Raw genomic sequence first — 16,757 nt, 5'->3', positions numbered from 1 at the left:
CGATTTCCACACTGTTTATTAATGTGTCACTGAACTGGGTGTCAAAGTCTCCCCCCCCATCATAGATATCATCTACGATTTGACACATAACACATTTACATCACATTCACACCTATCAAAATCCATGCATGGAGGAGAACCCTTCTTAACCTGAGTCTCAGGATTTTTTTCTTTATTTTTGAAGAAACAAAATTCAACATTTTGTTCTTTGTATTCAGCTGTGCTGTTTTCTTCCTTTGGAGCTTTTGAGCTCATCTGGAAATCATCTGCTTCTTTGAATTGGGTTCCCCAAGCTCTGGACAGGCATGTTTGATTGGCCTTGGCCCCTCACCCCTCATGCACGAACATGTGAAACAAGCTAGAGGTAATGCAGAACAAGCAGGATGTGTTGGGTCTTGCTCTCTTCTTCCCAAGGTGTGTTAATGATCACAAGTGAGTGTTAATGATCACAAGGAAGCCCAGGTGATGTTGCGGTGGCTCTCCACCAACACGTATCCCCCTGGATCAGTATTTCTCAGCCCTGGTCTTGTGGGCTTGGTCCTTGCTTGTAGTGTTGGCTCCACTTAACACCAGAGTCACTTAGGTTGGAATAAGATGAAACCCCAGCTGGGTGTGATGTCTCTTGATGACTGTAAGTTTGAAGTCTTTGAGAAACCTAGGCTGAGAAACCATGTTTGGATGGTGGACTTCAAGACCAGGGCTGAGGAGCCAATTGTGGTACATTTAATAATAATAATAATAATAATAATAATAATAATAAGAAGAAAAGTATATGGAATTTCAGTCTTCCAATATGGATTTTAATTTCAATTAAATTTGTTTTCCCATTAAATGGTTGTAATTAATAATCAGCTCAAAGCTGCTCTGAGGAATGTGGAGTAAGCAAAGGTAAAATGACAGTTTTATTGAGAGGAGGGGGCACAACAGAGTGTCGACACCTGGACTCTCATTTCAATCATTTTATCTGTAAGGAGACTGCCAAGGTTCAAAAGTCGGCGGCTTGTTACCAGACTGCTGCTGATCCCGGCCGTGCGACTTCCTTGTCTTTCTCTTGTGCGGCTGCAGAGCTCTGCGGCAACGAGACGGCAGCGACTCCACGGATCACCTGAGATCAGGAGACTCAGGTACTGTACATCGATCCAGTGCCGTTTACCGCAGGGACCGGGGTGTCTGGTCGTCCATGTGACTCCTCATCCTTAAAAGGGGAACTTTTCCTACTGGAAAGGCTGATAAAACTGTCAATTTGGGAAACTGCATTCCAGATACTGTGTGATGAAACACATTACCTTCTGCTGGGTTTCCCGATTCCAAACACAGGTTCATCTAGTTTCACTCTGTTTTTACTCATTCTGCTCATTTCCCGAAATCAAAGCATAAACCTAAATAATTAAATAGCTCTATTCAAACAATACACAGGTTTTTTCTATACGTTTATATTCCCTGAGCCTAGTTTTGGACAATGAGTTCATTCAGAACAATCTGACCGTTTAATTATGATGAGGTCCAGAAAGAATTATGCAGTATCATAATGCAATACGCATTTTTTTAACGATTTTAAAGAAAAACATGCAGTACAATACCACACAATAATAGGAGGCACAGCTTGGTAATCATTAATCGATTGACATCTGACTCGGTTGCATTAAAGCTATTCCCTTCCTTTTCTTTTTTTTTTTCGGAAACAATAACAATGAAGCTGTGCGTGGCTTTCTCTTCCCCTTAGGCCCCATGTGCTCTTATTATATTGCATTTATTGTGCGTATACTCATTTTGTAACGGCCTGGACTCGATAAGCGTCCGTTACTTCACTCATATTTGCTTTCCGAAGGTTTCTTTCACTGATAGAGCGGAGGATTATCTTTTATGGCCAGCAGCAGTGACCACCCACACACGGACACACACGCAGCTGATAAGAGGTATTGCAGTTTAAATGCATTTTGCATTTCAGCGACTCTTGAATTCGAGCAGTAAGGGCTTTTCGCACAGTAAAACCATAGTCAGCGTTAGAGGACAGGGACAACGCGACAGTTTGCTTTTCAGCACACTTTTGCTTTTTTATTACATCGTTTTCATCGCTGGGTTCGAGGTCATTGCTGAGCTGAATTCGAAATGACGCGGTGACACCGTGACACACTTCGGTGCGCTCGCTCACGTTCGGGAGAATTCTCGGTCTTTTCATTGACTCTGACGACTCGTTCTGCCGTGTTATGAATCTTTGGGCTCACGTCTCCCATCGTTGTGGTCACCGGTTGTTTTTGGTGGGAAACACTTTGGGGGGGGGGGGGGGGGGATTTGCTCTGCATAAAAAGACTAAGTGTGAAAAGCAATGAGCAAACACACACACTCTTAGCTGTCGCTACACGTAAGTCCAAAGGTTCGTGCAGCGATCGTGAACTTTTGCCTGCATTCACACACTCGCACACACACACTCATACAGGGAAGCTCAGAGGACCGGGCTCAGGTCGGTGTGTGACAGGACTCTCCTCCTCAGCACAGCGACATCACCATGGAAGCAGTTCTCCACTTCCTGTTCTCGCCCCTGTCCACGCCGGCCCTGGTGGCCGTGTTCGCCGCAGGGGCGACCGCCCTGCTCTGGCTCAACACCCGGCCCAAACCGCTCCACCCTCCCGTCGACCTCGACCAACAATCCGTAGGAATCAGGGTGAGCCGTCGCCGTGGAAACCGTGCAACCGAGGGAAGGGACAAATTCAGGAAGTGCCCAACGTGACCGCTAACATAACCCACGTAGAAAGTGTCACAACATCATCTTCGTTCATCATCATCAGAGATATTTTAATGTTTTATGATCTCTTGGTGAATATATATGCTTCTCCTCCACCATCATGGTGCTTGAAAGGACATCTACCAGCAGCTTGCAAGTACTTGCAGACATCTTGCAATCCTTTAACACCATGAACTCCCAGCACCACCTTGGGGGGGTCATGAGAGTCTGTACTGGCCCTGCTGGGGTGGAGAGGACTGTTTGACTCTGGTCTCCCCAGGACGGAGCCAGGAAGAGCGCCCTGCTGCAAGACGACCAGCTGGTGTCCTGCTACTACGAGGACGCAATGACGTTGTACGAGGTTTTCCAGCGCGGGTTCCACGCGTCAGGTAAACGCAGCCTTTGTGGAACACGGGATCCGGAAAGGAGGCGACGAGGAATCTGAAAGTGGCTTCTGATGAGGAGGAGCTGTGTCCTGCTGCATCAGGGAACTGAAACATCACGTCATTCCTTTTCTGAGTTGAACTTCCATAAGCCTTTGTGTCCCTCACAGGCAATGGTCCATGCTTGGGCTACAGGAAGCCGGGGAAACCGTACCACTGGCTGAAATACAAACAGGTAAGCCATGCCCACACCTGTAAGGCCGTGGACTTTCCTCTACTTGCTCTGTAGGTCCGTTCCCTTTGACCTTTGACCTGTCTTCACCAGGTGTTGGATCGAGCTGAGCACCTGGGGTCTGGGCTCCTGCATCGAGGTCTGACTCCTTCTCCAGACCAATTTGTTGGCATCTTCGCCCAAAACCGGCCTGAGGTACTCCTCCAGAAGCATCCTACAACCAACCAACCATCTACCATCCTACAACCAACCAACTTGCGGTGTCCAGCATTACAGGAAGATCAGATTTTTAGAGCTGTTTTTCAGCCATACTAATCGCCTCCAGACCAGAAGAACCACCTGACCTTCTTTCACTTTGTTTGACTGCTGAACGCTTCATTCATACTTGACATCCCACTCTGCAGTGGATCATCTCGGAGCTGGCCTGCTACACCTACTCCATGGTGGCGGTTCCTCTCTACGACACCCTGGGGCCTGAGGCTTTGGTCTTCATAATCAACCGAGGTAACGAACGCGGTCGCAGTTACCTGCTGCAGTGCCCAGTACTGAGGGATTGAGGATGACCTGGAACTCTGTCTCCCGTCAGCGGACATCTGTACGGTGCTCTGCGACAAACCGGACAAGGCGGAGGTACTTCTGGGGAACTGTGAGAAGGGGCTCACCCCGGTGCTCAAAACCATCGTCCTCATGGACCCCTTCGGCGAGGAGCTCGTCGAGCGAGGCCGAAGGAGTGGCGTGGACCTGCTGTCCATGAAGGAGCTGGAGGTAAACGAGTTTTTCCGACTACAAAGTCATCAGTGTCCCGTGATGCACCGAGTCTCGTCTCTGAGAGTCTGCGAGTCCCAGAGCACCAATCCTCTCTGTGTCTATGGACTTGCTAGCTGTGACTCTCAGAACGTCAGGTGTCCGTGTCCTGGAACTTTCTGACAGTCATTGACCCTTGAGAAATAGCAGATATATCTGTTTCTGGAAACACAGACGCTGTTTGTCCTAAGTAAAAACTCACAGTTGCACAACTAGACCGATGTGGAACTTTGTGCTGTGAAAGCGTCCATTAAATATCAGTAATAAAAATGAATAAATGATTAAAGTGGCCACTGCAGTGTCGGGTGGGGGCAGGACTCCTCTTGCAGGCCCAAGGGGCAAAGTCCCAGCAAGTCTGTCCCCTTCCATAATCCTGCGGCTAATTAAATCCCTGTAGTTTTTGGAGGATGTTGCTAATCCTTAGCACTCTCCGGGTAGCTTCTAAAGCAGGTGTCCAGAAGGGCAAGAAAATCACGATGAGAAAACAACAACATCTCCACTCGGTGTCTTTCTTCTTCCAGGTGCTGGGGAAAGAACATTTAAAGAAACCGGTTGTAAGTATGCTTGCGTGTCCCTTCCTTTCGGATTCTTTTACCTTAATTTGTTTCTGGGACGCTCTTGTGGAGAAGCTGCTGATCGGTGTTTTTCCCCGTAGCCTCCGAGGCCTGAAGATCTCAGCATTGTTTGTTTCACCAGTGGAACCACAGGTGCCCTCAGCCTCCGTCTTCCATCCTCCCTCCCGAGTTCATCAGCAGCCATGCTTCCTTCTGTTGTCCATCACCCGTTTACCCTCAGTCCTCCATCATCTTTCCTACCCTCAGACCTCCATCATCCATCACCAATTTACTCTCAGTCCTCCATCATCCATCCTGCCCTCATTGTCCTTCGGTCCTCATCCCAATCCCACTTCGAGTTCATCAGTATCCATCCTTCCTTCTGTTGTCCATCATCCATTTACCCTCAGTTCTCCATCATCCTTCCTGCCCACAGTCCCCCATCCCAATACCACTTCTTGTTCATCAGCATCCATCCTTCCTCCTGTTGTCCATCATCCATTTACCCTCAGTCCTCCATTATCCTGTCTGCCCTCAATCCTTCATTATCCATTTACCTTCAGTGCTCTGTCCTCCATACCACTCTGTATTCAGCAGCATCCATTCTTCCCTCCTCCATCTGTCACCCATTCACCCTCAGTCCATCATCCATTCTGCCCTCATGAAGTTGCCTATGTTATAGAATGTATGTTTTTAGCAACATTTGTAACAAATTCTGCAACGTTCGGATTGTTCATGTCACACTTTTTCTAAAGGATGAGTAGAAGAGTGTATTCTCACATCACTTTTCTTGACTGTTTTATTGGACTTTTCCCTGAGTGCAGGTGATCCCAAGGGAGCCATGCTCACCCACGAGAACATCATCTCAGACGCCGCTGCCGTAGTCAGATGTTTCGAGGTTCGTTTTGCTCTTTGAATTTTAAATGTGTCACTTTGTTCTCACACATCCGTTCTTCAGGTATTATTGATCAATGTCTCATTTCCTCCTTCCAGAACGCCTTCATCCCAGTTCCTCAAGACGTTTCCATCTCTTTCCTCCCGCTTGCTCATATGTTTGAGAGAATTGTTCAGGTATGACACCCAAAACTCCTGACAGAATGTGTGATATCGCTCTCTTTTTCTCTCTCTCTCTCTCACACACACACACAAAATGATTCTTTAAGGTAAATGAAGTACCGCGATGGAACATATGACAGAACACAACTTTAACTCTCAGTTGGAGTAATGGATCTTGTGTGGAAAACTAGATATTCTGTAAGATCTTCTGCAAATCATCCCGTACAAAAAATCTGAAGAAGTCAGCTCTAAATGAGTCACATGACCATTGGGGGCGAGGCCAGAGGACTGATGGAAAGTGTGCTTTCCCTCATTCAGACAGTGTTATACAGTGCAGGGGCCAAGGTGGGCTTCTTCCAGGGAGACATCAAACTGCTGCCTGATGATATGAAAACTCTGCAGCCAACCGTGTTCCCAGCGGTGCCTCGCTTGCTGAACCGTGTGTACGACAAGGTACGCCGCCCACTAGGGGTTTGGAGGGTCACCGTGGGCTGGAAAACAGGTTTCCCTGCTCGTCTGTACCACCCTTGGTCACAATCTCTCATCTTCCATGGCAGGTCCAGAGTGGAGCCCAGACACCCTTTAAGAAGTGGCTGCTGAACTTTGCCATCCAGAAGAAACTGTCTGAGGTCAAGCGAGGGGTCATCAGGAAAGACAGCGTCTGGGACAAGCTCATCTTCCACAAATTACAGGTACTGTGGGTGGGCTTCCGGGACAGCTCACGATGAGGTGGAGGACAACGAGAGCCAAAGTTGTTGTCCTAGCAGAAGTGTGACAGATTCACTCTCCCCTAGGCCTCGCTGGGAGGCCGTGTCCGGGTGATGGTGACTGGGGCTGCTCCCATCTCCCCCACCGTCCTCAACTTCCTCCGGGCCAGTCTGGGCTGTCAGGTGAGCCTGCGTTGTGCTCTCATTCAGAAGGACAGTTCAAACCCCACTCTATCGCCCCGTCATCATCGCGCAGATTCGATCCGAGACCCGAACCGCTCTGCTATCTGCTGGCAGCCGTCTGTTGCTCGATTGCGAGTTCTCATTTCCAAGACGATGCTGCGATGCCAGCGGGCAGCTTGGCAATGAACCGACTGTGTCGCCCTTTCCCAGATTTTCGAGGCCTACGGCCAGACGGAGTGCACTGCCAGCTGCACCTTCTCCCTGCCAGGCGACTCGTCGGCAGGTAACTCATAGAGGACCGTAGTTCTCACCTCTGGACATGCTCTTACTGAGCTGTTCATTATTGCTGACATCAACAGACACTGAGCATACCCTTGATTCAGTCGTCCAGATTCCTGTTTTACCTCTTGATGTGGTGACTGTGCCTCAGTTGCGACCCCCCCAAACCAGCAAACCCATGTCAGATGTCACTAAGGTCCCTTTATTTACAGAATGGCACATACACATTCTGCATGGGATGAGTTTGGTGTGCAGATTTTTGCTGTGGTGGGATCGGTTGAAGGAAGTCACGTTCCGTGGGACTAATTTGGTTTTCGGTTGTTAGGACATGTGGGACCTCCCATCCCCTGCAACTTTGTGAAACTGGTGGATGTGGAAGAAATGAATTACTTTTCTTCCAACGGGGAGGGAGAGGTAAAGCTACGCGTGAACTTCAGTGTCCTACAGCAATAACGGCTCCGTTTTGCAACTTCTTAAGATTCTCCGTTTGACACTTTGGTTTGGTCTGACTTCTTGACCATAGATTTAACCAAATATTGTTTTTTTTCTTCTTTTAAATAAAATCTGTTTTGCGCTCCGGTTTCTGTTCCCATCATAGGTTTGCATTAAAGGCAGAAACGTGTTCAAGGGCTACCTGAAGGATCCGGAGAGGACGGCCGAGGCGCTGGACAAGGATGGCTGGCTTCACACGGGGGACATTGGGAAGTGGCTGCCGGTACGAGGTGTTGGTAGTGCTGGACTATCTCGATAGCGGTGCTGAAACTCTGTGAATGGTCTGACCAGCTGAGTGACTTGAAGTCGTGAGGCCCAGATTTAGTGGCTGCGTCGCCAAAATGGCCAGTTCACAAATGCATGGGAGTGTCAAACGTGATGGCTTAAACTGACAGCGCTGGCGTTAACTGAAACTATGCTCCGTGCGGTTTCGATTTTCTGCCATATTCTTCTCGTGTGCATCAGGTTTATTACCCACCCTAATTAGAACTGCCCACTGTGGGCACAGACAGGCGAATGTTAATTAACATTCAACGTTTAATTTCTCCAAGGAATTTTCCCCCTCTGGGGGACCTGCCTTGCCCTGCCCCTGCAGCAGTGGATTAGGCCTTATTGCCCCAGTCTGCCCCCACTGCCAATGACTAGGGCGTATTGTTCTTCACCCCACCGAGCTCACGTAGTCACAGCGTTCTGCCTTTCAGGGACATTCCAGGTTCAGTCACATATGCCGACTGTTTTTCCGCGCTTATTAGTCGTCATGTTAAATAACCCGGCATCTGGGCATCTTGCAGTGATCGGTAAAGCTTCCTCTCTCTGTTTTGCACCTCTCCTTTGTGTTTCCTCCACCTCGTCTGGCAGAACGGAGTGCTGAAGATCATCGACAGGAAGAAGAACATCTTCAAGTTGGCCCAAGGGGAATACATAGCGCCCGAGAAGATCGAGAACATGTACTTGAGGAGCGGCCCTGTAGCACAGGTGTTTGTACACGGGGACAGTTTACAGGTGAGGACCTGCACTGGCCCATCTGGCTTCTCACATACTTTTAGTGACCAGGCTGAGTCACTGCGACTGGGGACGGGCCACTAGGGTGGGCTTTCTGTAGAAGAAGGTGAGGCCTTAGAAAAGAGGATGGAGTAACTGGATAAGAGGGTTGGGCCATTGGGAATGAGGGTGTGGCCACAGAGAATGAGGGTTGGGCCACTGGGAATGAGGGGTGGGCCATTGGGAATGAGGGTGTGGCCACAGAGAATGAGGGGTGGGCCACTGGGAATGAGGGTGGGATGCAGCTCATGTCCCCCCGTGTTTGTGCACTAGTCCAGCCTGGTGGGCATTGTGGTTCCCGATCCAGAAGTCCTGCCAGACTTCGCTGCCAAGCTGGGAGTTAAAGGCTCCTTCGAGGAACTCTGCCGGAACCAGGTGAGTCCGAGTCACTGAAACACCGAGCCTTCAACTGGAGACTCATCATCATCCTCACCTCCGTCGCCATCATCTTCAGATGCCCCTGTTGAGTCGCTAACCCAGATTCTTCTCCCCGTTTCGTGCAGCAAGTGAAGAAAGCAATCCTGTCGGATATGGCGAAGCTGGGCAGGGAAGCAGGACTCAAGTCTTTCGAACAGGTGAGTCACCGCTCGCGTTGTTCACGCCACCGATGCTGCTTTGTTCCGGGCTCATTAACATAATCCCGCCCCCAACTCACCAAGGTCAAAGACCTGTACCTCCACCCGGAACAGTTCACCATCGAGAACGGACTGCTGACACCAACGCTGAAGGCCAAACGGGCGGAACTCACCAAGTTCTTCAAAAGCCACATCGAGAGCCTCTACGCCAACATCCAGTGAGGCAAGGCTCCCTGGGCGAGGACCTCTGACCTTTCCACCCGCACGGGGCCAGAACAGTGAACCTGAGCAGTGCCGAGTCCCTGCGAGATGGTTAAAGTACCTCACAGATTTTGGCTCGTGTGTCAACTGTCAGTGGATGATCTCTAGCGCCGCCCAGAGGTCTGCGAACCATTTTAGAGGGCGACGTGATATAGAAATACCTGTAAATACCATAGGACGGAATTTATAAAGACGCTGGAAAGACGTGCCGTCGTTTGGGGGTCATTTATTTCTGGAATCAAGAGTGCAGGTGACATCATTATAAAATATATTAAAATAAAAGTGTCATTTCTACTGTACAAAAACATACAGTGATGTCATGACAAGAGCCTGTTCCACACAACCACAGTAATGCATAACCAACGATACCGGAGCCTGAAAAGAACAGGTTCGAGTCGAAAGGCGTTTCCAACACAAAGCAGGTAGAAATCCCGCCCCCCGGGGGACACCATCCTCCTCGGACCGAACCGCCTCCCAGCATGGTCGTCTCCGCAAGCGTCAGTTATCCTTCTTAGCGCCGTCCGCGGGGGGGCTGTTTGCGGAGTCATACAGACATTTCTCCACACACCTCCGCGGGAACCACCCTCGTATGCGCCCACCGGCTGCAACGACACCAGGCCGCCCGTTAGTCCCGTCCATCAGCAGTTATAGCCCACAAAGGCCTTTACACACAGTGCAGTCCTCTCCAATGAGAAACAACCACACACACACACACACACACACACACACACTACCTTGGGTCTGCTCTTCTTCCAGAACCTTGTCTCCGTACATCCACCACCTGGAGGGACGACAGGGCGGAGTCAGAAAGTGGAAGAATGAGCCCTGCCTTTGAACCCGACCGTTTGGCTAAAAGCGCTGCATTAAAAAGCTCAGCATTTCAAGCTCATTTACGCTGAAGTTCAGGACTAGTTAGGTGGAGTTTAGACTAGTTTAGCTCAGGTTAAGCATTAGGATCAGATCCAGAGACTCACTTAGTGCCCCTGGTGGCGAATATGGTCTCTCCTCGGGTCAGCGGAATCCTGGGCTCCTCTGTGCAAGGGGTTCGAATGAAGGTCCTGAAGCCCTTCCCAACTGGACAGCAGGCGCCATTGTAGTCCTCGATGACTCGGTACTGAACCTGCCGGGTGGGGAGGTAAATCGTTCGCACGCCTCACCGTGGCGCTGCGCCAAACAAGCTCGCGTTTCGCGGGACGCTGCGCGGAAGCTTTCGTTTCACCGCGGATGTGAAGTGTTACTGCCACCTGCTGTTACGGGCGACGTATTGCAGGTACTTACACTTCGAACCCGCTTGTCAGCTTTCTGTTTCAGTTGTTCAATCTGTGGGATGGGAAAGGTGAAGGCAGGAATTAGAGCCACTGGTCAAGATAATACACCCATCCATCGTTCAACGGGGTTCATTCATTGAGTGAAATCACCATTAGGCAAACTCCCACTGTGAGGGGATCAAATAAACATGTATTTATTTATCAGACACTTTTTCTAAAGCGAATTCCGTTGAACTCTATGTAGTGTTATGAGCCCACACACCTTATTCAACGCGGTGACTTACACTGCTAGATACACTACTTACAATGGGTCACTCATCCATACATCAGTGGAACACACACACTATGGGGAACCTGAACAGCATGTCTTTGGGAGGAAACCAGAGCACCCAGAGGAAACCCACGCAGACATAGGGAGAACATGCAGACTGCACACAGGCTGAGTGGGGATTAAACCCACGTCCTCTCACACCACCCAGGCGCTGTGAGACAGCAGCGCACTACTCACCGTGACACCGTTCCACCCCACAGAAACATTGACAGTTTATAATATTTGTAACATTTCAGAACCGCTTGTCCCATACGGGGTCACGGGGAACCGGAGCCTACCCGGTAACACAGGGCGTAAGGCTGGAGGGGGAGGGGACACACCCAGGACGGGACACCAGTCCGTCGCAAGGCACCCCAAGCAGGACTTGAACCCCAGACCCACCGGAAAGCAGGACAAATATCATTATTTCTAGCTTGTCCATTAATGTTATACTTTTATTCAATCGTTTGGTCTGGGGTTCGAGTCCCGCTTGGGGTGCCCTGTGATGGACTGGCGTCCCGTCCTGGGTGTGTCCCCTCCTCCTCCAGCCTTACGCCCTGTGTTGCCGGGTTAGGCTCCGGTTCGCCTAACTCGACAGGCGGTTTCAGACAGTGTGTGTGTGTGTGTGTGTGTGTTTGGAACGTTCTAGAAAAACACTGAAACATGACAGCCACCAGAATATTCTAGAGCGTCAGCTCCTAAAAGTTACTGAATATTCAGTGCTTTGAACCTGGTGCCAAAATTGGCCAAAATTTGGTAAATTCAAGTACAGTAGTGGGGAGTATCACAGTGGTCTGAGCGGCACGGCGAGTAGCGCTGCTGTCTCACAGCTCCTGGTTGGTGCAAGAGGACGTGGGTTCGATCCCCGGTCAGTCTGTGTGGATTTTGCATGTTCTCCCCGTGTCTGTGTGGGTTTCCTCCGGGGGCTCTGGTTTCTTCCCACAGTCTAAAGACATGCTGTTCAGGTTCACCCATAGTGTGTGAGTGACAGCGAGAGTGTGTTCCACTGATGTATGGATGAGTGACCCAGTGTAAGTAGTGTATCTAGCAGTGTAAGTCACCGTAGTGAATAAGGTGTGTGGGCTCATAACACTACATAAAGCTCATTGGAAGTCACTTTAGAGGAAAGTGTCTGATGAATAAATATGCAACTCTTACCTTACAAGCACAGTGTGTGACATGCGGCACACTGGATGGGGACATTTTCATAATTTGGCTCGGCGGTGTTTATAACGTGAACAAAGTTCCCAGCATCGCTGCGGACGCGATGCTGTTACGGTCACCGTGCAGCGTTACAAACAAATGTTTGGCGCTCGAAGACATTCTTTTGATCGCGAGACGAAGCTTTTGTTCACGCTCAAACGAAGGCGTTGACGATATTAAAGCTCATAATAAAGAAGACGCTGCCATACACACGCACGCGCACACGTACCGTGAGGGTGTGTTGGTGGCACTTCTCGTGCACAGGCCACTCGATGCCGTCTCCTTCAGGGACCCCCGACCACGTGAACACTTGCTTGAAGTTCTCCCACCTGCCGCCCAGGTCGTACGGGAAGATGAACTCCTCCCCCGTCTGGTAGTACTGGATCCGGTCTCTAGCCTGCGGGAAAAGCAAACACTTCGGTGTCTCTTACATCTTCCCCAGCTCGGAAGACGACCGCGGAGGCGCGCGCTGGAAACCCCTCGAAAGTACAACAGCGGCTTCCCGCACGGAGATTCGCTACAGGAAAAGCGCGACTGTCGCCGTGACGATGGGTCGGAACAACTCGCCTTCTCCTCAATCCACACCTCGATCGACGTTTTGTTCCTCAGGATCACTTTCATCTGAACGCAGGAAGAGAGAGAGTAACAAAAATAAACACCGTGACCGAACCCCGAAGAGCCAGAAGGCTAGAAAGACGCATGGAACGTCCGCGCAGCGCACAGCATCCTCGCGTGTGGCGTGTTGCCAGGCAACGGCGCACCTGTATGAAGAACAGCATCCCAACAGCGATGGTGGTACCCAACGCCAGGCCCAAGGCAAAGAGCGTGGCCGCAAAGGCCGAGATGCTGAAAGGCATGATGGGATGGTGACTGCGCCTTATGGCACTCATGTCGATCTTCACTGAGCTCCAGCCAAACGATATCTACAGATCGAGAGGACAAGGCAGATGCGGAGTTGACATTCTCAGCCCATGTCGCCGGTGCCCCTGCCTTGGGGACGGAGGTCAGGGGGTGACCCCACTCACCCGGTCGTAGAGCTGGGTGTACATGGTCATGACGAAGATGAAGGCCGCGTGGATGCAGCCGAGCGGAGCCAGCAGCAGGAAGCTCGTGAAGTAGGCGTGGTTCAGGTGACCGCAGCAGTTATTGATCCAGGGGCAGTGGTGGTCCATCTTCATCACGCACCTGGAAGGAGAAAGGCGGGCTGCCGTCACCCCTCCCCGAACGAACATCCGGACGTCTCGGTGCGCTGAAGCGGCGGCGGGATCTCACAGTTCGTCTCTCGCCCTCACCTGTTACACTTGCGGCAGTGGTGGGATCTCGGCGCTTTGTATCCCCGGCACACTCGGCAGAACTGCAGGTACAAGGTGTCCTGAGGGTTCTCCTGACGGCGCAAAGATTAGTCGAGTAAAAGAACGAGCCGCACCGCCATCGTCGACCCCGCCCATTCCTGCCCTCCCACCCTTAAACCCCCTCGCTACGCACCGGCTTCCAGCCCAGGGGGATGTAGCCGGGGCCCACGAACATGGCGTTGAAGTAGTTGTAGAGGATGAGGACGGTCCAGTTGATGAGCATGATGAAGTTGACGCTCCCGCCTGTGCTGTCCAGCGGCCAGAACCAGATGATCGAGTCCAGGATGGCCACGGTGGAGCACACGCCGACGACGGACAAGGCGATGATCGGCCCCCAGTGGCAAAGCCTCCGCAGCTCATGCAGGTTCTCAAACCTGACGATGGCGGACAGCATGCTCATCTTCCCGCAGGAAGCGTGCGCGTGCGGCTTTCGCCTCCCTCTCTCCCGGGCAGCCCGCAGGAGCCAAGACTAAGACAGAGAAAGCGAGGGCACCGATGACGACGGACTTTTCCTTATCCTGTCGAGCAGCCAGAGAGCGGATGCGGCACAGATCATTGGAGCAGCGCGTCTTCCGGAGAGTTCAGTTCCGACGCTGCGTGGCATCCTCAACGCCGTCGCGGAAGCCCGGTCCTCGTGAGCTGTGCAGAAACACAGAAACGCGGTCACGGTCGACACGGTGTCCAGCACGTTGTAGCTACAGCCTGCAGCGAAGTGACAAAGGTAGGAAATCTCAAAAAAAAAAAGTATTACTCCATTGAGGGCCTGAGAGGGACGTGGTTTAATCAGAACATCCCTGCGGACACCAGGGGGCGTAGTGTTTAGAACCGCCCCCTTTGAACCCGAAGACCCCGGGTGTGATCCCATCGTCCCGCTGCAGCACCCCTGGTCAAAGGACTTACCCCAAATTGCGCCGGCAAAAAATGATATAAAAAGGGTAAATCACTAAGTCGCATTGAGGAGAAGCTTCAGGCAAATGAATAAATTTAAATATGCAAATATATGCCGACCGTGATTGTGCCGCGCTGTGGTTCACCTGTCGATTTGCTCGCTGTCGCCCTGACCGCGCTGCACATAGCTCACAGTGACGTTTACTGCCCGCTCTCACTTCACCCTTTAAACTTACTCGCCGAGGAGCGAGGAAAGCCGATCAAGAGTCCGGCGTTTTATTCGCCGCGTTACACTGGAGGCGGGTTAGAAGAGCGGCGTTAACGATACAGCTCGTTTTTATGTTTACGATGCCCTGGGAACCACATGTTGCTTTTAGGCCGCAACAAAGGATGTGTGGAGATGTGCTCATCATCCAGGAAAAGCTATGGGCCAGCTGGTAGTGTAGCAGTTAGAGTGGGTGCCCTTAGTCCCAGAGGTCATGGGTTCAAATCCCACCTCCTGGAGCAGGGTACTTCTAGTGAAATTACCTGGCTGTATAAATCATGGGTAAATAACTAAAGATACAGTAGTAACACTGTAAATTGCTTTAGAGAGAAGAATAATGTAAATCTCAGTAGTGCTTTCTTGACTGGTGTGGGTATAGATCTCACTCCGGCTTCTTGTGGGATGGGACGCGACGCGATGCCCACAGCTCAAGGCCGTCGCGTGAAGCAAACACCAAAGGACCGCCTTTTCCGGGAGATCATTTATCGATTTCCGAACTCCGTTCATATCATATCCGCTGCACATAATGACAAGCGGGATCTGCGAAGCGCGGGTGGCGCGAAAGGCCGCTTTGTAGTTCCGCTCCGCCCGTCGCACATTTGTTACAAAGTATCCTTAGTGCCGCAGCTGCGCGCGCTCGCGCGTTTTACGTGCAGCATTTACGGCTCGCGCGGTTGTTCCCACATCAACCGAAGTGTCACCGAGTGTGGGCACCACGCTGCGTGACCGACACAAAGTAACCGAGTCCCCCCCCTCCTCTTCCTCATCCTCATCCTCATCATGATCGTCATCCCCGTCGTCGCGGTTGTCGCAGACCGAGAGAACCCGACCGGTCCGGGGGGGGGGGTCTGTGTGGAGCCGATCATCGGCACCATCGCCTTCACCAGCCATCTCCACATCATCTTCCTCCAGCGATGTTCCGCAAGACCTCGGTCTGGTCTGAGCGCGCGCGGCGGTCTCCATGGCTCCTCGGTGAGCGCGCGCGCGCCGAACGTGGCGCGGTCTCGGTTCAATGAGAAGTACGGCGACGGACAGAAAAAGGTGTTTCAACTAAGAAAACACACGCGCGCAGCCCGTCCGGGTGTCTTTTTCCACCTCGGCGGGGCTCCTACCTGCTCCTCTCTCTCTCCGCCGCTCCAACTGCCCCACTCGCACTCCTCCTCCTCCCGATCTGCCCCCGATCTCCACACTCACGACTTCCTGAAACTAAGTGATGCAGGATCTCCCCACCTTCCGTCCTCCGCCACGCGGAGCCACGCGGACCCACGGCGCCGAGTCCGATGCGCGCAGGTTCAGCGCCTGGAGAGGAGCAGCGCGGTCACCATCGAGATCGTGGTCATGACCGCGATCGCGACCGTCACCAGGCTCTTACTGTAGTAGAGCAGCGCGCACTTCTTCGGCAGGGAGCGGGAATGTGACACAGTGTGACACACCGCATCGAAGCGACTTGATCACGTGACGCGGACGGGTGCGGAAAAGACGCTTTCCTGCGCATAACGCGTGTTACGAAACCACACAGAACCAAAAGGTGTCGTCCATAAAAAAAAAAATAATAATAAGAAAACACAGCATCGCATATTAAAGACATATATATATATATAGTCCGGGAACTACGCGCACGACTCGTGCCCGGTTTCCGGTCGGACGTGTTTTTCCGTGGCGCAACCCGGAAGTGACGGGATACCGACGGCTCGAGAAACATTGTTTTCATCCTTCGCCTCTCGACACGTACAGGTGTTGGACGCTGCGAGACGCACCATGTCGTCGGATTTCGAGACGTACGAGCAGGACTTCGGCACCTTGACGGCGGAGATTACGAACAAAATCGGGCGCATCCCCAAACTGGCCGGCGGTGAGTGAGTCAGTGAGCGTCGCTGACAGACTGGTAGTGGTGAGTCTGGTCGGCTAGTTAATTAGCTAGTTAGCCGGGCTAGTGAGTCGCCTCAGGCACAGGCCGGGGCGGCGCGAGCGGCCCGTACAGAATAAAATCTCGCCTGTGTGTTTGTCGTGAAGGGAAGCAGACGACGGGGACACTGACTGGCGAGCGCAGCGGTAACACTCGGTTTCGGGACTCATGATTCGTCGGGTCTCTCTCTCTCTCTCTGTGTCTCTCTCTCTCTCTCTGTGTCTCTCTCTCTCTCTCTGTGTCTCTCTCTCTCTCTCTCTCTCTCTCTCTCTCTCT

The 16,757-nt window shown here is 51.7% G+C and overlaps 3 protein-coding genes across 10 annotated transcripts in view; 2 read left to right on the top strand and 1 right to left on the bottom strand.

Moving 5' to 3' along the window:
* The first annotated feature begins 1,013 nt into the window (after window positions 1-1,013).
* On the top strand, window positions 1,014-9,499 carry acsl5 (acyl-CoA synthetase long chain family member 5). Of its 2 annotated transcripts, none has more exons than XM_018762631.2 (21): window positions 1,014-1,124; window positions 2,497-2,662; window positions 3,003-3,111; window positions 3,276-3,340; window positions 3,431-3,532; window positions 3,742-3,841; window positions 3,924-4,102; window positions 4,663-4,695; window positions 4,797-4,848; window positions 5,520-5,593; window positions 5,689-5,766; window positions 6,070-6,204; window positions 6,309-6,443; window positions 6,546-6,641; window positions 6,852-6,924; window positions 7,246-7,334; window positions 7,519-7,635; window positions 8,271-8,414; window positions 8,727-8,828; window positions 8,957-9,028; window positions 9,113-9,499. In XM_018762631.2, the coding sequence occupies exons 2-21, from the start codon at window positions 2,507-2,509 to the stop codon at window positions 9,248-9,250; spliced, it is 2,049 nt and encodes a 682-aa protein (XP_018618147.2). In that variant the 5' UTR covers window positions 1,014-1,124; window positions 2,497-2,506; the 3' UTR covers window positions 9,251-9,499. The 2 variants fall into 2 exon arrangements, with proteins under 2 accessions (XP_018618147.2, XP_018618146.2); XM_018762630.2 differs by having other exon boundaries at window positions 2,492-2,662.
* Window positions 9,500-15,975, bottom strand: zdhhc6 (zDHHC palmitoyltransferase 6). Of its 4 annotated transcripts, none has more exons than XM_018762633.2 (11): window positions 15,806-15,975; window positions 13,556-14,061; window positions 13,363-13,454; window positions 13,096-13,255; window positions 12,832-12,993; window positions 12,638-12,691; window positions 12,300-12,467; window positions 10,568-10,609; window positions 10,264-10,409; window positions 10,024-10,070; window positions 9,500-9,891 (listed from the first exon to the last, which is right to left on the bottom strand). In XM_018762633.2, exons 2-11 carry the CDS (start codon window positions 13,820-13,822, stop codon window positions 9,788-9,790), a joined length of 1,242 nt encoding a protein of 413 aa, XP_018618149.1. In that variant the 5' UTR covers window positions 13,823-14,061; window positions 15,806-15,975; the 3' UTR covers window positions 9,500-9,787. The 4 variants fall into 4 exon arrangements, with proteins under 4 accessions (XP_018618149.1, XP_018618148.1, XP_018618150.1 ...); XM_018762632.2 differs by having other exon boundaries at window positions 15,688-15,974; XM_018762634.2 differs by lacking the exon at window positions 12,638-12,691 and having other exon boundaries at window positions 15,688-15,974.
* A 170-nt stretch (window positions 15,976-16,145) lies between these two features.
* Window positions 16,146-16,757, top strand: part of vti1a (vesicle transport through interaction with t-SNAREs 1A) — a 97,953-nt gene continuing 97,341 nt past the window's right edge. For all 4 annotated transcript variants that reach the window (XM_029250739.1, XM_029250738.1, XM_018762637.2 and 1 more), the window contains exon 1: window positions 16,146-16,427. In XM_029250739.1, coding sequence (XP_029106572.1) covers window positions 16,334-16,427 — 94 coding nt within the window. In that variant the 5' untranslated portion in view covers window positions 16,146-16,333. The remainder of the gene's footprint in view (window positions 16,428-16,757) is intronic.

This window comes from Scleropages formosus, chromosome 3 (assembly GCF_900964775.1).
Source record: "Scleropages formosus chromosome 3, fSclFor1.1, whole genome shotgun sequence".
Taxonomy (NCBI): domain Eukaryota; kingdom Metazoa; phylum Chordata; class Actinopteri; order Osteoglossiformes; family Osteoglossidae; genus Scleropages; species Scleropages formosus.
This window is presented reverse-complemented; position numbering and strand designations above follow the sequence as displayed.